Raw genomic sequence first — 24,681 nt, 5'->3', positions numbered from 1 at the left:
ATTTCTTTCCACAAAATCCTTTTGAATGACGTGGCAAGATTAGTCGGAAGGTTTTAAGAGAAAGGAAGAGTGTAGAAGTTTGAGTTATTAATTTACCTTTTTATTGCGACCTCATTCGGAAGGGTTTGTGTGAAGGCAAAAAATTTCTAACGAAAATTGGTACAGAGAATTTGTTTGATGAATTGTTTTCAATAAATACACATGGGAGATGAAGGGGTGAAATAAATGCGGTATTTGTCTTTTAGAAAATATTTTTCAATTATTTTTAAATTTTCAAATATTGCTTTTGCACAAAAATGAAACAAGGTTTTTCCAAAAACATTTTAAAATTGTTTTTGTTTCTCAAAAAAAATAATAATTAAAAATTAAAAACTTAAATTCAAATTTTGGAAAGGCGGAATCCCATTTTTCATTGGAGCCATCAGAGTTCTTCAAGCTACCTTCATTGGCAAAAAGTAGAATATGTTTAGCAGAAACTATTATTATCAGCTAGAAATTGAACACACATATATAACTTTGCAATGATACACGTCTAATGATCATGTTCAAGCCTTCAAGTGCTTCTTTTTTTTCTTTTTTTCTTTTTTCCAGTTGTTTTACAACTTTGAGATGTACCTAAACCCTAATTCCTCTTGCAAGCTTTGTTTTAAGAGAAGAAAGCAAGCAACCACAAAAGTACAATTGACATCAACACAAATACTATAAAGAAATGAAATGAGAGGTGTCTAATAAGAAGTTTGTTGATGAGTGGAGATGATGAATAAACAGCTCAAGAAAATGACAAGATAGCTCCTTGATTTACTCCGATGGTGACAAAGATGGCCCCCTTTTTCCTTGTTACAAAGGGTAAACCTTCCATTTTCAAATGCGCGTTGAAAGCTAGCTATTCTTTGTTTTTGTTTTTGTTTTTGTTGTACTATGTGCTCAACCCTTTTCAAAGACAAAATGATAATTGTTGAGATCGGTGCATGCGAACATTTATGATTTGTTCTATGGAAAAAGATCTATACACGGAGATTTAATACATAATTTACTATACAAATGTTGCAATGACAATATTATAAAAATAAAAGTAGTTATAATAGGTTTTTGATTTAAAATGAGGAGATCCAAAACTGTGTCATCATTTTAGACTCAAAAAAAAGTTGTATGAATTTTTTGTTTGTATAGTACTACTCTTGTTCTATACATAATTAAGATTTTGAATTCTCCAAACCTAATAATTTATATAGGAAAATGTCATATCACTACAAGAAATATTACTTTTGGCTACCAAAATATTGATCGCCAATAGTCCAATATTTAGTCGCCGAAACCATTTAGCGACTAAAATATTTTGTCGCCAAACTCGTCGCCTATACCCTGTCGGCGATAGTATTGGCGACTAAACTTTGTTTGATCGCCGAAAGTGACTACATTTCGCTACTAAATTATGTTTAGTCGGCAAATGTTATGTTTCCGCCACTAAAATTTTAGTCGCCGAATGAGGCTTTTTGGCTACTAAGTTGTTGTGGTTGGGGAAGGTGTCACCTTTAGCTACTAAGTAATTAGTCGCCGAAAGTACACATTTGGCTACGAAACATTATTTAGTCGGCAAAAGGTGCATTCCGTGACTAAAAATTTAGTGGCCAATAGTTTCTTTCTCTCATTCTCAATTGTTTTAGCTACTAATTATTTGGTCGCCAAAACTTTTTGGGTTATGTTTTGCTACTAAATTAGTAGTCACCAAAACATTTGATTACGTAGCCAAATGCTTTAACGTGTTTTTTTTTTTTTTTTAAAAAAATTCTAAACAACCTGTATCCATTATGAATACAACATGTACCCTGTATAAACAATATAATCCATCAACACTAAATATGTTATCAAGCATTCAACAATGTGCACACATTTTAGCTCCAACCATCCAAAACATTAATATTGAACGTCCAATTCTATATTTAATACAAATTCCATACGAACCAAGTCTAATCCAATGTCAATAATTTTATTTCATACATAATATAGGACTAACCAAATTAATTAACAAAAAGGACATATGTACCATAACCTAAATTAGCATATATGCTAATTTCTACCATGCCAAATTAGCTTATATTTACCACACCAATGGTATTTCTTCATTTGCAGCCTGTTCATAAGGCTTCCCATTATCCCAAGTTTCAAGAGCCGCAATATGATCACTGTGCTTCTCAAGCAAATCAGCAAACCGCAACATTATCCGTGATCTTTCCTGAAAGTACAAAGCAAATGATCAATGTGTGATATTCTTACATAAGCAGTCATCTTTGGCCATGGTCCTTGGTCGAATGCTTTGCGAGCAGCAGACACTGCTTGGTTGACATCTTCAGCCTCAAATGCAACAGCGGTACTAAACCTATTGATGCTTCAGTCTCAGATTTTTGTAATAAAAAGAAAAGAGTTCTCTCTTCTAGAAGTGAGAAACCAATTTCATCAAGAAAATAAAAATTGTAGATTTCAAGTTGTTTCAATTTTACAGCCAAACAAGTTTAATATAAAATTTTAACCCAATTCCTATATATTGAGAGTCTAAACCTGCAAATAAAGAAAACAAAAAGATCATCAAGCACTGGTCATTTTTAAAAGGGAAAATATTTTTTCCTACTAAAGAGTGGAATGATCAGTGTCACCAGATGATGCATCGTGGAATTAAAAAAAAAAAAGAAAAAAACTACATCTCATTTTCCAATCATACAATTTGAAATAAAATAAACCATAATCACTCTCACTTGTCATAAATTGTATGATCATTCATGTTTGTCCAACTTTGTAACTTCTTCCAAGAGCACCACAAAAAACCGGTCAATGGCACATTTAGCAACTACAACAGTTAAGCAAAATGCTATAGAGAAGCTAGTGGATGTGTGGATGTGCTGACAAAACAGGCAATTGGCAGTTCATTCTCAGGGCATGCATGATATATAAACATACTTGTATAAAATATCATTAGACAAACAAAAAATACCCTTAATTCATTTGTATCTTAATGTAACAAATGCATGGCAATTGGCAGCTCATTCTCGGGGCATGCATGATAACCCAAAACACCTCAAGTATTTCCCAATCAGCGAAAGCAGAATTAATTGTTTCACTTGTCAAGATGTAGGAATTTGAAACTTAAAATGTTCATGGATACCTGCAACTTCTTCACATTTTCGCCCAATTTGCTTTGTGCCATCTTTGCAGCACTAGAATCCTGCACCCAAAGATGGAAATAATGCCTCCTACTGGAACATTGTATATGAAATTAAACCTAAATATAAAGCTTAAAAGTAGTGGATGTTATCTTATATCCAATAAAAATTCCAGTCCTTTCATATGGCTCACATCTTAAACATGGCTAACAAAAATTCCAGCACAATGCATTACAACCATCTTAAACATTATGACAATCAATATGGCTCACATTTCCACAATCATGACCAAAATTATTCACCGTAATTCTTTTTTTTAAATGTTCAAAACAAAAGGTGATGTCTTGGTCAGATTTTGAATGTTCAGATCAGTATTAAACCCATTCAAATATATAACTAATTAACCAACTCAAACAAAATGTTGAGTGATGAAGTGCACAACAGATGATTAGATATAAATGTAACAACCCTCATACTGTTTACCGATTAATGACTGATTGATTACCGATAACCATCGATTACCGTTAAACTGAATTGATCATGACTGATAATTGAACTGATTAAAAGTACTGAACTGAACTGACTGACTGACCGAAATTGAAACTGAACTGAATGAATACATCTGTTTGAATTGCATTTTATCTGTTGACTGTTTGTTTGATCTGTTCATGTTTTATGTATAAACTGCTAATTGAAGACCTTATCGGCGGCCGAACCGGGAATTGGTTGGTGTTTTATGATCCTTAGAATTAATGTGATTTTATGGTATATTTACCTGAAAACTGATTTGGTATGATTAAATTAGATTAAAATGAGTTAAATTGCATAGTTGGTCTTATTTACCATTTTGCCACTAGAGTGGCCCACTACTTGAACCCTTTTTGATCTCCTAATACACTCAACAAAACATTTCTTCTTCCACTTCCTGCACACAACCGACCTTAGAGAGAGAGAGGAGCTAGAAGAGTTGAGTTCAACTTGTTTCATTGTGAATTGGCTAGAATTGTTTGAAGAATTGAAGGTTGATTGCATATTTGAGCTCCCTTCTTGAACTACAAGACTAAAGGTAGCTCCATTGTCTTCTTATTCATGTTTTGAGTTGATTCTTGCATGGGTTAGAGCTAAGTTGAGGTCTAGAGCCACCCTATGGCTCAAATTGCTATGTTGAAGATTAATTGTTGCATGCATGTACATATATTGAAGTTTTGAGGTTGTAGTGCATAATTCCTCACATGCATGTCCATGTGTTGAGAATAGTTCATGAAATCATCTTGTTATAAAAAGAATTGGCTCATTAGAGCAACAAATTGGAGCTTCAAAGTGTTTCAAATTCATGCATGTTTGCATGTTCATATTGTTCTTGGAAAATGGCTTGAAATTGGGTTTGAATTAAACACTCTTGGGCTTTGATTTCTCAAATTGAGTTTTGAATCGTGTTATTCCATGTGTTTATAAGAGTTTTCCAGAAAATGAGCCCAAGAGGACCGGTTTTGAGTTGTTAACAACTTGGTTTTGAGCTTGGAGGTGCAATCTGGAATTTCCAGATTTCGCACTTCCGCTCGAGCGGGGAGAGTGCCGCTCGAGCGTGGAATTCGAGCATCCAGCATCTCTGCACTGTTTTGCAGTCCGCTCGAGCGGAGGATAGGGCGCTCGAGCGGAGTCATGTCTCATGCTCGAGCGGGCGTCGAGCGGAGATTTCACCCATCCAGTACTTTTACAGTACGCTCGAGCGGGAAATTTTACGCTCGAGCGTGTACCTTTGTTGCATGTCCGCTCGAGCGGGGAAACCTGCGCTCGAGCGGGACTCTATTTTTCTGAAAATGCTTTTAAATGTGCATCTTTGCATCCTCATCTCATTCTAGGCATTCTTAGGCCTAGTTGTAGACATCTTGTTGAGGATATAGATGTAGAACACACCGAGGCATTAGGGGTTAAATTATTATCTTTCCCAGCTGTGTAGCTTAGTGTGTTCAATCTGTTAATTGTGTAGGGATGGCCATCATTACTGTTCGGTCTTTTAAGACCTACTGCTACTGATATGCTAATGGATGTACCACATATGACTGTTTACTGTACTGAGCAACTGAAATACTGATTGAAATGAACTGTTTTCATTACTGTAAGGACATTCATTCTAAACCCCTTTACGCTTTACGTTATTCACTGGGCTTTAGCTCACTGCTCATATATATATGTAGGTGTTCAGGCACCAGACCGCAGCTAGGAGCGTCAGGGTTACTCCAGTTTTGTCAAGCCAGCCTTTGTGCCTCACTGCGAGGTTCTAAGCCTATCGTGCTAAGGCTTAGGGGTGTTTTAGAAGTCCCCCTTCTGTACTGTCTTACTGTTTTGTAATAACTGGATGAATTGTATAGACTGACTGTTTACCGTACTGTTATCAAGGGATTAAGTCCCTGTACTGTGTGACTGTAAATTTTGTATAGACTGTACTGTTTGTATATGTGAATGCATGAAAAATCTTTTGGCATGCAGACTGTCACAGCTCAATGGACATTATTTATTTACTGTATTGGCTTCCGCCAGGCCTTGTACTCTGTTTTACTGTACTACTGTTCTGCAGGCCATCGGTAATCTCGGATTACTGGCCGGTTATGGTGCTAAACCCATAGGGTCGGGTTTGGGTCGTGACAATAAATCTATTAGATGCATACTTACACCAGACATAGTAAATCCATATTTTTTCTTAATTTGATCAACTGCACCAGCCTTCTCTACTTGTGGCTCTTCCTTTGACAGCACTTATTCATTTTTTACCTTCATCTCTTTCAGTTTACCTATTGTGTGAAAGTATTCAACCCACATTTATGCAACAATTAAGAATGGATTGTATTAGAGGCTATTTTGATTCCTAATTGAAATTAAACCAGTGATATGTTTTCATGTAACAAATCTAGTACTTCTAGTAAAATATTTGAAACCATTGAATGATAACTAACTACTTTCCCATGCAACAGGGGTTATGCAGCACCAGAATATGCCATCTTAAAAAAAAATTAATTAATTAAAATATTACAGAATTAAAAACTACCCTCCAATGCAAATGACTCCACCAGCTAGCTAATACTTATAAACTAATCTTTATAAAACATTTTCACATAACCATATAGCATTGAAAAATCAGCAATTGCAACAGTGCACTTGCCCCTTAAAAATTGAATTACCAAATCATTTTGTAGCAGCAACAAAGCGGGTATTAACATAAATTACATTGTTCTGGGACCACTGATAACATAAAAATTTCATGAATAGACTAATTTCCCCCAAAAACATGTTCACAGAATTTTACAGGCACATTCCCTGAATTTTAAAAACCTTAAAAATGTGTGAAAATAACCCAACCAATACAATTGCAACCATTTTCCATAAAACAAAATTCTTATTTCTATTCAAATGTGTTTAGAATTGCAGAGAGGAGCGGGTGATGGCATTGATGTTGGAGGGTTACCCAGCAGGATTATTAGCATCTCTCATAGAATGCTGAGTAGTGGTTACCATAGACTCACAGCTTGCATTAGTAGTTGCCAACGCCTGCAGGACATTCATTGAACATAAGTATCTAAGCCAAAACATGAAAATGCCATAAGGAAACTTTACTTTTGTTGTTTTTCAGAGCAGTTCAATATAATTCCTGGACTTTTATTATATTGTAGAACAGTTAAATATAATTCCTTTCAAAGTATAAAACTGAACAGGCTACCAATTTCACAGGCTATCTATGCAGAGCATTGAGCAAATATGTTTGGACATCCAATTTGAGACATAAAATAGATATAATAGGCATCTGAAACACATAGAAGCTAGAAGAAAAAGATCACAAAATAAACAAAATGCACAACCCCACAGACTGGTCCCAATTGCTAGTTGTTCACAACTTCTGGAAGAACCCGTAAAGTTGGGGTTCCCAAAACTGGAAATTTATATTATCATTCTACAAATATAACAAATATCAACCCTTTGATTCTTTTCGGAAGTAAATGCATCCAGTAAAGACAGATAACAAGAAAGAGAAGTCGATCCATAAATATATAGCAATAGCAACAATAGGGTAAGAGATAAATTAACATACAGTGTGCAGTTGTTGCCGCATAAAACCATTCTCGCATACCAACTGTGACACCTGTTTCTGCAACCGATCATTCTCCTCCATCAACAGCTTGTTCATCGCCGTCATTTTCCTGTTCACAGTCTGCAGCCGAGAAGCCTCTTTTCGTTGCTTCTCTCAACACCTGCATAGGCCAAAAGAAACTTTAAAAAATCGTTTCAAAATCCAACCTACGAACCCAATTTACATTCAATTACACAGATTAATTTATTTACAAATAAGCAAAATTGCAATCAAAATCTACACATTTAAACAAAAATTCCAAGAAATTCAGTTAAATAACCAAAGTTTTGCATCAAGGCCTCTTCTTTACCAGCGATTCTGAAACCAGACTTTGATATGCTTGGGTTCGATGTTAGACAAAATGGGACAGTCGCGGATCAATTGCTGCCGATGCAAAGAGCTCGGCGTCGAACACTCGGCATAAACCCTTTCGAGGGCTTCCACCTGCTCGCCAATGTACCGGACATATTTTCCGGCATCGAGATGCCTATTGATGCTATCACTGCTACTCTTTCTGTGCTGATGTGCCACTGTCATCGCCATTTTACTCGAATTCGAAGCTTCTCTGCAATTCTAAACACACTGATCAAGAAAGAAAAATGGCGGTGAGAGTGGAGGGGAGAGGAGCGGCGGTGAGGGAGACGGAGACGGAGAGGGAAAAGGACGCTGAAGAGAGAGAGAGAGAGAGAAAGGAGAAAGAAAGGCGCTATTAATGGTTCAGGGTTGGGTTTGGTTTGGTGAGAGCGTGAGATAATTTCTATAAATGGTTATTGGCCACTGAACCTTTTTGTCGCTAAAGATATTTTATAAATCCCTCTAAATATTTGAAATGTCTCCCTCCAAAACATTTTACATCTTTAGCGACTAAAATTCAATTTTGTCGCTAAAAACAAACTTTTGGCTACCAAAATTTTGGTCGCCAAAGGTAAAAACATATTTTTTTTTTCGTTTTCATTCGACAAAATAAATCGAAAAATTATAATTTTTTTATAAAATTTCAAAAAAAATTCAATAAAGATAAAAATTAACAAAAAAATAGTAAATATTTGTTGCTTATTTTGAATTTTGAATTTTTTAAAAATTTTAAAAAATATATATTTCTTAGATTCGGTTCGATAAAATGAATTGAAAAAATAAAAAATTTTAAAATAAAATTACTAAACGACAAATTACTAAATAAAATAAAATAACTATTTTGTTTAGTCAAATTTCCAAGTGGAGACTAATGGTATTATTGTTAATAAAATAAAATAACTATTTTGTTTAATCATCTTTGGCGACTAAAATATAATTTGGTCACCAAAGATCAAAAAAAAATTTATTTTCATTCGGTTACCAAAAAATTTAGTAGCCAAAAGTAGGTGTGCAGCAACTAAAAATGAATTTTGTCGGTGAAAATATATTTTTGGCGACCAAAATATTGGTCGCCAAAGATCAAAAATAATTTTTTTATTTTCATTCGCCTACCAAACAATTTAGTAGCCAAAAGTAGGTCTACAGCGACTAAAAATGAATTTTGTCGGTGAAAATATATTTTTGGCGACCAAAATTGGTCGCCAAAAATCAAAAATAATTTTTTTATTTTCATTCGCCTTACCAAACAATTTAGTAGCTAAAGGTAGGTCTACAGCGGCTAAAAATGAATTTTGTCGGTGAAAATATATTTTTGGCGACCAAAATAAAGATCAAAAATAATTTTTTTATTTTCATTCGGCTACTAAACAATTTAGTAGCTAAAGGTACCTCTATGGCTACTAAAATTTCTTTTAGTCACCAATTGTTATATGTTTAGCTACTAAAAAATATTTTAGTCGTCAATTGTAATATTTTTAGCTACTAAATTTTTTTTAGTCGCCAATAATCAACATTCCCCTACTAAAAAAAATTAGTAGCTAAAAAGTTGACTTTTGCCGACTAATATTATTTTTTGTAGCCAATTCCGTAACTTTTGGCGACTAAATTGTTTCTGGTAGCCAAAAATGATCGCCAAAAATGTATTTTCTTGTAGTGTATAAATGAGAATTGAAAATTTAATTTTAAATCAATGGAGTATAAGTGAGCACTGTGCCCTGGATTCTCACTTGCACTCTATTAATTACAATTACTTTCTCAAGTGTCCAAGTATCTAAAATTTCCCATTTATATATATATCACTTTAGGAGATCATCTAGAGCGAGTTATTTTTATTTTTGTTATTTTTCGTTCTTCTATTTATTTTTGTTATTTTTCAATCAAGGTTTACGTGTAGCAGAAAAAAGTTGTTTTGGGCCTCTTGGCTTAATTGTAACCTTTTTTATCATTATTCAAGAACCATCTTGTTAATTCATAATTTGACAATAAAAAAGATAAAGCGAAAGAGATGTTAATTAGTTTTTTAGGATCTTTAGGTCATCCGCCACTGTTTGGGAAACTTAGTCTCCGTAAGAATGAAATAGTTGGGAAAATTAGTGCAAGGTTGCTTTTTGTATTGTAAAAATTCAAAAGTGAGCAAGTTGGCATAATTATTGTCTCCCCTTTCAACTACTGAAGACTAGAAGGAAATTCTACTGTTTTAAGTCATGTAATATGAAAGCTTTCGCATCAACAACACATAATTTTCATGCTTTGAACACCAACTAAAACATGCACTGATTCAAGTCAATTGAATTCCATTGCATGGAAATTCCATTCAGTTCTGGTCACCATTGTGGGAATTCTAACATTATTTTATGCTTTTCTTTTAGTATTCTCTCAAGTTCGAGAAGTTATCTAGGAAGTTCGACATTATCACGTGAGCATAAAATTTTATGCTCACCTTATATTAAATGAGACGTATAATCATTTTACCTCAAGTATACGAGAAAAAGTAGGAGAAAGTAATTACATGATTCTATACAATTGGAAAAGCACACCACATAGGATGTAAGCCCGACAACGAAAAATTTTGATGGTTTTTGTTATATGCATTAGAGAAAGGGTGAGATTGACTTTTTCTCATTCTGTCTTTTTTTGTTTTTAAATTTTATAAAAACAACTATACATAAATAGATTCTTATTTAAAAAATGGGTCTAGTGTACGTTTGTTTATTAATATGGGATGAAAATAAATTTAAAAATCTAATGAAAAATTTATTTATGTATAGCCTTACCCTAATTTTAAGCTTTGGTTTGATGGGGGAGAAGAGTGATTTAATTGTTGTGTAATGATGATAACAATGGTGGGGGTGGTTATGCGTGTGTTGGTGATTGCATTGCTGGTCACATGTGCTTCCCATCTTGGAGACACAAGAGGCCCCCCCTCTCTTTGAAAAGCAAAGCTGTTGAAATATCATTCCAATATCACTTGAATTCAAAGCTTGAGTGGGAAAAAGATCTTGCTTTTACATAAGATTATAACACACACATAATATATATGTATAAATTTCCAAAAGAGATAAGCTTGGATCTATGTCTGTCTTAATCATTTTATTTTCCAACTTCCATCTTTATCAAAAGCTTTATTTAGCCCACTTGAATGGCAGGAAGCAAGTTTGCTAATTTAATAGAATCAAGCTTCAACTAATCCAACAAGTGCTAGTGCTTTTCCATTAAACCGCTTTTCTTTTTTTTTTTTTAATATATATATATATATATATATAAATTTATTTACGTTGTGTAGAGAACAAACTAGTTAGCAAAACTCAAGAGCATGCATGAAAATTTTGGTTGATGATTTTCAGAGATTGATGCACCTAGTAGACATGGGTTTTCATAACCCAGAAGAAAAACAGTGAAAAGAAAAGAAAACAAAAACAAAAACAAAATTTGGACTCTTGGAGCGTTCCTATGACTTTTTGGTCATGACTCATATATATTGCAAAGTAACAACCATCTGTCTTGTACTATTGCTTTGGTTACTACGTGTCCATGTGAATACCAAACTACAGTTATAGTAAGACTGATTTCAAGTATATATAGCAATTACCCAATAAGGGACAAAAGTAACTCTTGTGGATTTCATGGTAACTTCCTCAATTAAAAATAAAAAAAAAAAAAATATATATATATATATATATATATATATGCAAAATGTATATCTCAGGATGGTAAGACTATCTTTGATATAAAAATAAATAAAACTCACGTGAGACTCAATTATTTACAATTATATGCTTTGTTCTTCTATCTCATCATGTTAATATGACAACCCAACATTTTAATAATTTATTTATCACATCACTAGGAAAACGTTTTTTGCACTTGGATTATTTGCAACTAGTTTATTTATTTGTGACAGCCATAATCGGGTTTGGTAAATGGAGTTTTTTTATTAGATGATGAATGGAGTTAGGGTAGAGATTAGGAAGAACGGAAAAAAAAAACAGTGAAAAGGGGGAGGGTATATTGTATATAATAGTTCCACCACATTACAATAGGAACCTTTTTATGAACCCATCTCTCAAGTCTCTTAGGTTTCTATATAAGTCAGAATCTCTAACCGAATGAGTCATTCGATAAGATGGGACCTCACCATTACATTATCCTCCTTCCTCATGTCACATCCCTCTCTTAAATATGAGCCATCCTTTCTTTTTACTTATTATTATTATTATTATTAGCCCTCGTTTGGGGAGCGACCGGTTTAGTTAAAAAGTTAAAAAAATTAGTAAAAAAATTTAAAAAGTCAACAACTCATACTAAAAAGTTGAAGATTCTCTTTTCTCTCTACTTTTTACACATCTTTTCGTAAAAAGTCAAAAAGTCATCCTAAACATACTAATTTTTTTTAGCTCATATTTTAGTCAAATAACCAAAAAATTACTAAGTTAGCCTGGTCCCAAACGAGGCCTTATTATTATTATTATTATTTCTTCTTTGATTATGTAACATTTAATTGTCTTTTAATTTTTTGTTTGGAAATAATATATATAGACCAACATGTTTGATCAAAATTAGAGAGGCCCCCTTATAAACTACTTTCGCAGTAATTTTTCCCAATATTAGGGCAAACAGACAATATTGAAATATGGCAGGCATAACCAATCAGCTTCTATGTTTTTTCTTTTTTAATTTATTTATTAGATAATAAATTTTACTATTGTTTTTCATTATTTTTGAATAGGATGAATCTTACACGTCATTGGGTGGTCACAATCCTGTTCTATTTCTTTTCTTTTTTCTTTTCAAAGAAAAAAAAAAAAAAAGAAGAAAAAAATAACGATCACAATCTATGCCATGTGTTTGATATGCAAGTTAAAAGGAATCTAATTTTGGGAGTACATGGAGCTATTACATTCTCAATTATTCCAAAAACTAATTCTATAGCCTTCCTGCATTCACTTTACATGCCTTATTAAATCAGGAATGTAGACATTTGAGCAGTCAAAATATTATTAAGATTCAAATTTTTTGACATAATTAATTGGCTCACAAGACTACTAAACGAATGGGTAACCAAATATTGATGCGATCTACTCATCTATCAACTCATCAGAAAAGCTAAGCTCAATTTTCTTTTGATAGAAAAAAGCTTAAGACTAGTTTGGAAACCCAGAAGATGGGTGGTGTAACTTCAATCAACTTAAAACTGTTTTAGCTCTTCAAAAAGGGAAAAGCTATAAACACACAAACTGCACAAAAATAAAGAGTGAGATCTAGATTCAAATCTGATATGGTGTGAGTTACATACATAATGAATCACCAGAATGAATTAAGGTAAAGCATTTCATTTCGAAATTAAAAAAAAAAAAGAAGAGTATTAGAACACATCATTGTGTTTGATGATGTTTTGTGATAAAAGCATAAAAAATACCCTTAGCCGCCGCCGCCGCCGCCGCCCCCCCCCCCCCCAACAACACTTAGTGTGTTTGGTTTGAGTTTTCGGAATTAAATTTTCTAAAAACTGAATTTTTTAATTTTTGTATTCTTTTGTTTTTAGTAAATATTTTTTAAATTTTAAACCTTTTTTTTACTTTTTTAGATGCACCTTAGTTAGATATATCTAAAAAGTAAAAAATTTGTAAAAAAATATTTTAAAAAATTAATAAATACATAAAAATACAAAAAATATACTGAATTCTTATATTTTTTTTGTATTTTTGGTATTTAATGAATTTTTTAAAGATTTTTTTTACAATTTTTTTACTTTTTAGGTATATTTATGTTAAGTGTATCTAAAAAGTAAAAAAATTGCCCACCATATCAAAAAAATTCAATAAAAATAAAAAAAAAAACACAGAAAATAAGAAAGTAGAATTTTCTGAAAAGTGTTTTCTGAAAAATGAAAACAAGCAATTTCAAAAAAAAAAAACCAAAAACAAAAAAAAAAGGCTTTACAAAAAGCAGCAATTGCACATTTTCATGGCTCAATTGCTTGGAAGACTCTTTGGTTTCTTTTAAACATAATGTTTGGCTGGCACTTATCACGGTTTGAGGACCACCACCCACCATGTGTACAAGTGTAAGATTGTTACCCTGAATTTGGCTATAGTAAAACCTGGGGTCCCAATCAGCAAGAAAAGGCTAGATATTATTCTCACCTATCCTCAACCACTGTTTAATCATCTTTTTGAAATTAGGGTTTTCTTTTTTTGGGGTGTTTGGCACGAATTTCTTACCGGACATATTGGTATGATGAGGGACATGATAAAGATGTTTGGCGGAAGGTTTACCAGTCAGTCAAATAGGATGGCGATGGTCCCAAAGAAAGCAGTGAACGGAAGTTGAGATTCAAAACATGAGAGCATAAAGTTAAGAAAATTAAAGATTTTTCTCATCAATCAATCATTCATTCAATTTTTTGTTTTTTAAGATGTAACGAAACAGGTAACAGTCATGGATGCATAATAATTCACAAGAGACATTTACATGTGCCAACAACAATAAGAACAGATAATTATAGAGCTGTACAACTTACTTGCTCAGCTAATTCACAGCAGGCCTAAAGCACATGCAGATAGGTGGATTGATCCTGAAAATGGAGAGTACTGCTGATGGTATAGTCCAAATCCCATCACCACATATCAAACCTGAAGCAACTGCCCCTGCATAATCTTCTGCATCCTTCCTATTCATTCGCTCCCAGACATACAATATCACCGTCCCAACAAACATATCAATTGCAAAATAAGCTCCAATATAAAATGGTACCGCCATTGCCATTGGAATGGGAATAAATTGTGAAACCCTTGCCGGAGTCACATCCCTCAGAAGGTTTAGAACCAGAGCTAATACAAAGAACACACAACATAATGCTAGGCAATGCTTGGGAAGCTCAGAGAAGCCCTCAATTCCCAGAATGGCCATTTCTCTAAATATAACAGCATATGGTGCTTTGTATGGACCATCAGGCGACCCAACGTCAAAAGCAGTCCAAAACAACCAAAATGTGAGCGGAGCAAGTACACATCCCATGGCTGTTCCAATTACCTGGCTCACAAACATAGACTTAGCCGATGAGAAAGTAAGATAGCCTGTCTTGAAATCTTGCATGAGATCAGCTGCAGTTGAGACAATGGACATCATAACCCCACATGCCGCTAAACCAGCTATTACCCCACCATCACGTCCAACCAATGAAGCAATTGTAAAAAGACCAATCTTTCCGTAAGTGGATGCCAAACTCCAGTCTGTGAGTCCAGTGCCATAGGAGTTGCAGAAGGCAAGCGCAGGGGCAAAAATATAAGAGCAGAGCACTAGGTACCACTTGAGGGGTGGGAAGATGGTCGGTAGTGTAGCTGTAGATACTGCAGCCAGGCCCACATATCCAGAAACAGCAAACCAGGATGGTATACTGTCTTTCAAAAATACCTCGTCTTGTTTTCTTTTCTCCATTAGTAATTTAGAACTCTCACCATCTGCAAAAGCATGTTTTGAAAAAATTAATTCCTCAGGAGAAGTCAATATTCATGAGTCAAGACAAGGAAGAAACATATATTTTTGCACATGCACGTTGCGGTTAAGAAGTTGAGAGGAAATTAAAAAGTTAATAAAGCAATATAAAAACTAAGGTATGGTGCTAATTTGCACATTAAAAATAAATCAAAAAACTCAGAATCCTTATACAAAATACAAATCATAAGTTCAGAGATATTTTTATTTGAAATTTGGATTAGTTATATAAGCTAATAAATATTGAAAACAAATTTGTCTCCTTATGACACTGATCAAACCAGTTTAAAATTTTGAGCCACTTACCAATCAATTTTATTGACTAGACTTATTTACCTACAAGTCCGTACTAGTAATTTTATCATTGTAAATTTATTCATAAAACAAGAGAGACAGATAAATTTATCAATAGAACTTAATGGGTAATAAGTTCCAAAAGTAGGACCTATTGGTAATTTAGCATTTTGATAAAAATTGGAGGGATCACATTAGAAATTTTCTTCACAAGTTGAATGCTAGAAGTCCTACACATTGCTTTTTAATATAGTACATGATAGTAGAAAATGATACTTGTGATGACATTTCTGTCCAGAATAGTGTCCAACCATTGCAATCTAAAGAGATAATAAACCTGGGTTGGTATCAACAGATAACAGTATATTAAATGCCACAATTGTAAGAGCCAGTTTGAATTGTCATCACCAGAGTCAAAAAATTAACCTAAACATACTAGTGATTTAAATTTCAAACATCATTATATAGCAGATAAAATGTTCAAAATATGGGACAAAATCCTTGCAAGATCCTAGTTGATCCTCCTTGTTTCAAGGATTGTCCATCATCCAAATTCAGCAGGTAAACAGGCAAACAATTTTCAGCCTGATATTAACATTTAAAGCTATGTTAGTTCTTAGTTGCACACTTCAACATTGGATATTAATCGCTTAGACCTTTGTTTGCCAAATATACGGCCATAACACAATAAGAATTCGAACATTACCATATTACTTCTAATTTCCATTATTCAGTTAAATTTTACTAGTGGATACAATTTTCAGCAACCAACTTAACATTATTAATCTGCTAATCCAGTTCATAATTTCAGTGAGGATAAGTACAAGGTGAATTGCATCTTTTTTACAAGTATACAGCCATTCGTACATGCATTCATGAACAGTAACATGTTCAGCAAAGGTGATATGGATCACTGCTTGCACAAACAAGGCTGGCATGATAATGATGCACATAAATTAAAGCAGTATCAAGGAAAAATTTCTTGTGGTGGGGGCCTTAAACCATATTAACATGGCAACACATCCATTTTACCATATGGAACCTTATAATCCTTGCCTGAGACTTCATTCATGATAGGAAGATTCTTCTGTTCGGTGCTGTTGCACATTTCCCTAACAGTTAGTGCTATTATCTTGATCAAATTGTAAAGGCCATCACCAAGGATAAGGGAGATGGATATGAAAACCTGCAAAAGTAATGGTAGGAGAATATGTGAGATAGAGCATAGGATTTTAGTATGACAGGTGAACCTTAGAAAGGGAAAAAAAAAAAAAAAAAAAAAAAAAAAAAAAGGAAAAAAAAAATGTAAAAAACTCCCATCTTTTAGGAAATTTAAAAGCCTCAGAAAGAGCTTATTTTATAAATCCTTTCCCCACCAAGAAAAACTATATCACCTCATGAAGTGATTTCTATAAACAGACTTCAAGATACTAACAATCACAGAAATTTGTTAAACACCATGCAATATGGAAGTAATAAGGATAAAAGGATAAATGAAGTTCCAGCCCACTGGCCTACATTCCCCAAGATTTTTGAGATATTCATTTAAATTGTTAGGGATCCATTGGTTTAAGTGATACACCACCACTAAAACTGGAAGTCAACATGTCACAAGTCTCCAATAGTGTCTACCAAGAGAAGATAGCTTCACCATATTACTCTCTTCCCTAATTTAGTTTGAAAACAATTCAAAGGATGACAAAGGGATTGTTCGTTTTTTTTTTCCTTCCAATATTGTTGCAACCAAATTTTATGAAATATTAATCCAACTGCTATCAGGAGGGGATGAAAGGGAAGGGAAAGAAGAGTCAGATTATCATGATGAGAGCCATCTAGATCTGTGCCTCAGAGGCATGTCAGTGACATCACCCATAGAACTCAAACCTAGAGTCACAAGGGTCTGGCTACCTCACTGAACCTTCCATGTCATTCTTGAAATGTAAGAAGTAAATTGTACAAGGCTTCAAGTTAGTGAGCTGTAGACAAATGCAGTGATACTGCCTTACTTTGCTATAGATAAAAATAAATAAAAATTATAAAATAAAAAATGACTAAGCATACCTTGTACCCATAAAGACCTTTAAAATCATTGCTATCAAGATCAGCTGGATACCAATCCCCTGCATGTTGGGATATGTAGGGCCAGAGAACGCCCCATGATATGATTGCACCAAAAAGAACCGAACAGTTGACTATGTGAGGGCAGATAAGACCACATCCAACATAAGTTGGACTAAAGTCAAAATAAAACCTGCAATTATTGAATGATTTAAATCACCAACAAATCACTAACACAAGTGAAACACATTATCGGCAATAGTGTCTGTTAAGGATAACGGTTCTCTATGTTTTATGTGAAGCAGTGGAGCAAGCAACGTGTAAATGATATTATGCATACATACACACTCATGCACTTATGTCATAATATAAAGCTTTGCAATGCACGACTCAAATTTTCCTTTTTTCTTTTTCATGAGCTCCACCTCATATTTAAGCGCAGGTCTTAATGCCTGCTTTACAGTGATCACAAGATTCTCCAGGCAAGAGCAGTGGTAAAACATTGCCAGTTACCATTGTCATCTTGTATTGGATAAGCAAGCGATAATAACTAATTTAGAGTACATAAAATCTTTTTATTTTTAGTATTATGTATATAATTTATGATTGTATCAATCACCGATTTAGTATTATTTTCTTATTTATATCGTTTCCTAAATTGTATATATACATGGTCTCTACCTCATTCATAGGTAAGCCAAATAATTCTTTTTATTCTTTTTGGTATCAGAATTAAGTTAAGTACCTAGTAATTTTGCTTCACCGGTGGGTGACAACCTTGCCTTGGCCGCCCGCCGGACCTCAACCCATTCCACTGCCATATTTTCTTTCAGTGTCACTTCATGGTGATCTCTTCCTCTATCCACTAGTTTATCCTTATCCCTAATATCTCTATCATATTATTTTTTACTCGCAATCAATTTTTTTTGTGTGTGTTTCTGTTTCACTTTGTCTTTCCCTCTATTTTAACCTCAAATAGGTTTCTATCTTTAAACCTATTTGAGTTTGAAGGGGGGTCTTATACCTATATCATGGTGAGCATGGTGATATACCATGTAAACCACCTAAGCCGCCCCCTCTAACACACAACTAAAGTCACCCCCCTCTAACGCACCACCAAAGCCGTCCCCTGGCACACTGTCTAATAAGCCACCCCTTGGCGCACTCAGTCATCTATTACCATCATCGTTCAACACCACGTCAAAAGTTATGTGTGTGCCACGCTTGTTGGTTCAACATCCAATTCTCTACATCGGTCCGAGATGACCTCTTTAAACTGTCTCAACATTGATTCCGATTAATCTCTACAACTGTCCGACATGACCCCTTAAACTGTCCCGACATTAATTCCGGTTAGTTCCTACAGCGGTTCGGCATGACCCCTTAAACTATCCCAACATTGATTACAATTAGTTCCTATAATGGTCCAGCATTACCCCGTAAACTGTCCTGACATTGATTCTGGTCAGTTCTTACAATGGTCCAGCATGACCAAGATTTTAAAAAGCGACCGTAACCGTTACGTAACGGTTTTGGCGGGTACCGTCACCCGTTACGGCCACTTTTGCAGTGTGATTAAGATTCACAGGTATGTCGGCCGTAGCGGTCGTAACGGTGCCGTAATAGCCGTAACGGCCTGTTACGCACCGTTACGTAACAGTTCCAAACTGTTTCTTTTGAAAAAAACACACAAAAAAAACTGAAAATGGGGAAGAGGGATAGAAAGAAGAGGGAAGATAAAGAGATAAAATGGAGGAGCAAGAGATAGAGAAAGGGGAGATGAAGAACATGTTATCGATTTGTTGAAGCTGTAAGACCTATGTTATTCTATTCAGTTGCTATCACTCAACCATTTTGTTTGTGTGTGTCTATCTATATATTGTTTGAAAATAATAATAATAATAAGTGTGGTCATTATATATTTGACTTGGTTAAAATATGTATATATATATATATTTAGACTCTTATTTATTCTCTTACTTTTGTCATTATTTATCTTATATATAATAGTTAGTGATTGATTTTTTGTATAATATAAAGTCATTAATTATTAAAATAAAATGTAAAAAACTCAGTTTATAGTGATTTAAAAATATGAAATATATTGAATCATACTTAAAAATTTACAAAAATTGATCAATATTTGTTTTTAACCCAATAAATATGATCATGGAAAAAAAATATGCGTATCGGTAAGTTTTTTTCAAATTGTGCAAAAAATAAAAAAAAATCACGGTTCCGATTACTGCAACCGTTACACTACGGCCTTTACACCCCGCAACCGCAACAGCGCCACCGCCACCGTTACGGCGACCGCAACCGCTTTTTAGAACCTTGAGCATGACCTTAAATTGTCTCGACATTAGTTCCGACCAGTTTCTACAACGGTCCGGCACCACCATAAACTATCTCCCGGCATTAGCTCCGGCCTTTGAAGCCGACCAAGGTCTTGTTGGTTGAAAGCCAAGGTGTTTCCTGGCCATAGATGCTTCGATAGCTCTTCTAGGGCATTTCAGTCCCTATTTTTTTAACTTTCTAAGGTGTGGTGCTAATGTATTAAGCACTTTTTGGCCTTTTTAATTTAGTGGACTACCAGATTTGTTCGGTAGCATTTATTTGGACTAGTCGTTGAGTTTTTTCCAGTTTCTTCTAGTCATCCATTGACAAACTGCGATTGTTGAATATTTTCACAGTAGCTTGAAGGGGAGTGTTGAATATAAAAATTAGAATAAATAGAATCTTTTTATTTTTAGTATTATGTATATAATCTGTGATTGTACCAATCACTAATTTAGTATTATTTCCTTATTTATATCGTTTCTTTATTTATATCATTTCCCAAATTGTATCATGAATCTATCATATACACATGGTATCTACCTCATTCATGGGTAAGCCAAATAATTCTTTTATTCTCCAAACAAAATATAAAACTATTCTTCTGGGAAAGCATAAATAAGAATTATGACTTCACTTTACCAAGAATGTACACTTGCTCCAAATGAAAAGTGTAATGCAACACATAAGCTTCATTTAACATAACCAAGGCAATAAAAGGATTTTTGTCCCATCATCCGATGGATACACACACTTCTTTAGGAAAAAAACAATGAAAGAAAAAAAAAAACTTACGTGTTCTTAAATAGAGTCAATCCAAGGGTTGGAAAATTATCAAATCCACAAGAATCCCCAACACCACTGAAAAACCATTTAAAGCAGCTCCAGCACAAACTTATGCTCAAATACTTCCCAAGACATTTTACTTGTTTCCTATCAAGCAAAAATAAATAAATAAATCATAGAATTGAGATTTAATTAGAACAGTCACCACAAGAAAACAATTTAAAAGAAAAATGCTCAAATAAATTTTAAGTCAACATAATCAACAACCATTTTTCAAAGGAGCATACAATGAACATCAACTTCATGATACCCAACAAAATGGTCACACATTCTCTCAAATTATTTAAGGTAATAATTTTTTGTGATTTAAGCACTAAACAGGGAAAAAGGAACTAATATAGAAAGAACACTCAACTAAAGACTTGGAGTTCCAGTCCTAATGAAGTTTTGCTCACCATGAGAGGGAATGGTAGGGCGAAAGAAGATAAACTCACCCCCATGAATTCCAGTAAAAGAAATTTACCAATTAATCTAAGGAAAAAGTATGTCTACTCTGTTGGATCTTAAAAAATACCTAGCGCCTTTTATATATTTCAGGTTTGTAATAAAGTCACAATAGGACATTGTTAATGGCCTTCATATGTGAATCGGAAACTGTTTTTCTGAAAGTCAACGCACCAGCATTGTTACAGAGAACAGATATGTCTCATAAATGTCCAGTCCACAAATGACTCAATTTGAAGGAGCCAAAAGGGAAGGTAACAATTTTAATTAAAATAGTGAAGATTCACCCTCTGAAAATCTCAACAACACTCTAACTAAAAGAAAATGAGACAATCCCTCTGAAAGCTTCACATCGACCAACTGAATCATAACAATGAACACCAGTAAGCTAGCATCTCCAAACTGCTAGTAAACAAAGCATTAAATCGTGTCCTCTGTTGATGATAGGAGATAAAAAGGAATGCAGCATCAAAAAACTTCACCATAAGATGACTCAATGTGTTTCTTGTTTTCCTCACACTAAGGCCACAATACAACAAAGAACCATAAGGATAGAATTTTCTGTCATGCAGCAGTGATCTCAAACAACAACATAAATAAATAAAAAGAAATGGAGATACCAAATAACTAAATCTAACCACATCAATTAGCTAAAGGGCCAAATCCAGGAAGAAAGGTAAATAGGACCATTGATTTTAGCAAATCAGATCTCAATAAGCTCAGTGGAAGATGTGAAGCCATTTTAGCTTAAGAGATAATGAACTAAACTTGAAGACCCTTCCAAGTATTCTACATTCTAAGGAGCTCAATCGTTAAAAGGCATTTTAATAGAATTCCTCATCATCGAAAGGAAATATTTTATTGGTTCTTTCTTTATACTTGTTTTTGGGGATTAAGGCCTCGTTTGGGGTCTGAACTTTTTAATAACTTTTTGGCATTTTTATGAGGTGAAAAAAAGTTATTGTGTTTGGGAATGACTTCTTTTAATTGTATGGAAAAACGTAAGTAACTGGTGTGTTTGACTTACTTTTTAGTAGCTTTTTGACTTTGGCTTTTTTAGCCAAAAACCCAAGCTCCAAAACAAGGCCTAAGAGACTGATGACATGAAAACAGAAGACCATTTCCAGCAGCCAACATTCTAAAGCATATTGTCATATTCTCCCTCATTGTAAGGCATTTAATAGAAGCTTTAGTCAGGGTAGGTATGATGTGGATAATATAAATTGATAATCTCATGAAAATTACAAGCTACTAACCAAAAACTATTGAAAATACCTAATTTTCAAGCTTTACACTAATGTGGTTGTTAAAAAAAGATTTTTAAAAAAAAGGCCATGTCAATCTTTATGCACTCTTCTTGATCTGTTTAATCTTTCATAAATTATGTACCAAGATATACACACACACATACAACAACAACAAAAAAAAAAACATGAAAAACATCATGTATCGATCCCTTACCCTGCAAGCTCAGCTCCAGTATTTGTGTGGAAGCTGTTTATCAACATTGCTGTCGCTGTTCCACTGGGGTATGTAAGCTTATAATCCAAGACCATAACCTAAAAACACAACAATAGACAAAAACATAAGGTAAGTGCTAACAATAATGACAACCATTTCGTGAATAACAGTACCAATGTAAAACGGCTTGAAATTTTTATTAGTACTTTGGATGGATGAGGAATCTTCCAAACAATTCAAAGTAATCGCATCAAATTATAAGCAGAAAATCCAGCAAGTTAGTTTGCAGTCAACCAAACCTCGAGTTTGGCAACTCACAATCAATTATAAAATAAGATCAAGAGGTTGGATAATAATATATCTCAGGCATAGTTTACCAGACAACACCACTGCCCTAGCAATTAAAATTTTGGAACTCATGTTTAAAAAAATGGTGCACTTTGGTTCCAAAACACAAAATTTAATTATCTAAAGAAAACCAACCGGTTTTTTCTATTTATTTGATATATATATATATATATATATATATATATATATATATATATATATTGCAGTAGTTTAGATTAGACTATGGAATTTTAATTAAGGAATGTCAAGATCAAGACATACCTTGCGAAGTGGAACAAGACTAAAAAGCCCAAGAAAACTGACAACAAATAAAAAACCAATCATCCACCATAAGCCAGGGTCCTTTACATCCTCCGCCCGATTACCAGGGTAATCCACACCAATCAGTTTGTATGTTCTATCATCCATTGCAATCAAATATGAACCGAATCCCCCTGTCAACAGATGAATGTTAAGAATTACATCAAACTTGAGAAAAAGGAGGAGCACAAGTTATAAAATATATAAGTTAAAAAAAGCCGTGCAAAAAAAAATACAAAACGAAACAAAATGCTCGGAATGCTCATATGACAAAATTCATTTTATGAAATGGGTAATTTGAATGCTGATTAAACCTACCAGCAAAATGCAATGGAGAATGGTAGAAAATAGGTTGTCTAATAATAATAATAATAATATGATTACCAATTCACAGATGGCAAAATTCAAACTAATGTACTGCAACAAGAACAACAGAAGAAGAAACAAAAACAGAAATCTGAAAGAAGAAAGAAATTACCACTGAAGGCGAGGCCATAGCAGGCGACGACGCAGGTCTGAATAACAGTGTTCTCTTGTCTGGTAAAGGGTTGAACCGAAAACCCTAATTTGGACAAAAAGGAAGTCCATGACTTGACAAAGAAGAACCCTAGCAATCCGGCGCCAACATTGAGGGAGGGAATGATGCCGACAGTGAGATTGAGCTTGTGGGTGATGATACAGAAGAGTCCACCCAACACAGCGCTCGCAGCCAATCCCCTGAAAGTGATCTGGTCTTTCCATTCTGGAATACTTTCCAAGTCATCATCGTTCCTGACCTTCTCCTCAGCTTCTTGTTCAACAATCAATGGCTCTGAGATCTCAACAGTTTGAGTCCCCATTGTTACCCAATCTTCCAAGAATTTAGAAAAATTGGATTGGAGGGAGATTCTCTTAATCAGAATATACGATACGAGTTTGATTTGTTGATTTGATTTGATTTGATTGGATTGTTTTTTTGGTTTTCTTTCTTTTCTTTGCCTAAAAAGAAAACATATTATTATGATTATGAAGGGAACGAAAAAGACATTTGAGTAGAAGAGAATCAATGGGAGTTGAGTTGAGATGAGTTGAGTTGGGGGGCAAATCCGAGAAAATAAAATACTGTCATATCTGGTGATAGGCTAATATTGAACCACGTTTCTGTTAGCTTTTAACGTACGTCTTTAAAATAAGCCTAAGCTAACTTAGGCTTACATCAATGGTGGATTTTGGAAAAATGACTGAGACCTCCAGCTGGGGGGTGCTGGGGTCAGTTCCTATTGGATAAAAAAAATTGTTTTTTTTTTTTTTTTTTGTTTTGGATTTTCGGCCAATCCCAGTGCGACACGTCACTGGGGGTCGTCAGTGGGAGTCACCCCACTGGGGTCTGTAGCATGGCCCTGGATTTTGTATGATCTCTAATCAAATTAATATCTACACTATTTTTTTATAAATAAAAAAAAGTTAGATCTCATCATTGATACGTGG

The 24,681-nt window shown here is 34.1% G+C and overlaps 1 protein-coding gene and 1 long non-coding RNA gene across 6 annotated transcripts; both read right to left on the bottom strand.

Annotated features, from left to right (window-relative positions):
* Positions 1–2,011: 2,011 nt before the first annotated feature.
* On the bottom strand, positions 2,012–8,036 carry LOC114285207 (uncharacterized). 4 transcript variants are annotated; one of them, XR_014349069.1, is made up of 6 exons: positions 7,589–8,034; positions 7,240–7,399; positions 6,619–6,701; positions 5,829–5,947; positions 3,158–3,217; positions 2,012–2,556 (listed from the first exon to the last, which is right to left on the bottom strand). It is a non-coding gene; the product is annotated as an uncharacterized LOC114285207 (long non-coding RNA). The 4 variants fall into 4 exon arrangements; XR_014349065.1 differs by having other exon boundaries at positions 2,012–3,217; positions 7,589–8,029; XR_014349063.1 differs by lacking the exons at positions 5,829–5,947; positions 6,619–6,701 and having other exon boundaries at positions 2,012–2,233; positions 7,589–8,036.
* Positions 8,037–14,002: 5,966 nt separating this feature from the next.
* LOC114285239 (putative metal-nicotianamine transporter YSL6) lies at positions 14,003–24,386 on the bottom strand. 2 transcript variants are annotated; one of them, XM_028228264.2, is made up of 7 exons: positions 23,693–24,386; positions 23,176–23,348; positions 22,567–22,664; positions 20,611–20,748; positions 17,482–17,671; positions 16,453–16,606; positions 14,003–15,092 (listed from the first exon to the last, which is right to left on the bottom strand). In XM_028228264.2, exons 1-7 carry the CDS (start codon positions 24,051–24,053, stop codon positions 14,161–14,163), a joined length of 2,046 nt encoding a protein of 681 aa, XP_028084065.2. In that variant the 5' UTR covers positions 24,054–24,386; the 3' UTR covers positions 14,003–14,160. The 2 variants fall into 2 exon arrangements, with proteins under 2 accessions (XP_028084065.2, XP_028084066.2); XM_028228265.2 differs by having other exon boundaries at positions 16,477–16,606.
* Between the last annotated feature and the right edge of the window lie 295 nt (positions 24,387–24,681).

Source organism: Camellia sinensis, chromosome 1, assembly GCF_055761805.1.
Source record: "Camellia sinensis isolate YWXY chromosome 1, ASM5576180v1, whole genome shotgun sequence".
Lineage (NCBI taxonomy): Eukaryota > Viridiplantae > Streptophyta > Magnoliopsida > Ericales > Theaceae > Camellia > Camellia sinensis.
This window is presented reverse-complemented; position numbering and strand designations above follow the sequence as displayed.

Coding starts and splice junctions, on each gene's coding strand:
- LOC114285239 (XM_028228264.2), bottom strand. CDS start 24,053: ATGGGGACTCAAACTGTTGAGATCTCAGAGCCATTGATTGTTGAACAA. Junction 20,749..22,566: donor ACTGGAGCTGAGCTTGCAGG/GTAAGGGATCGA, acceptor TTTGCTTGATAG/GAAACAAGTAAAATGTCTTG. Junction 15,093..16,452: donor GGATTATAAGGTTCCATATG/GTAAAATGGATG, acceptor ATGCTTTTGCAG/ATGGTGAGAGTTCTAAATTA.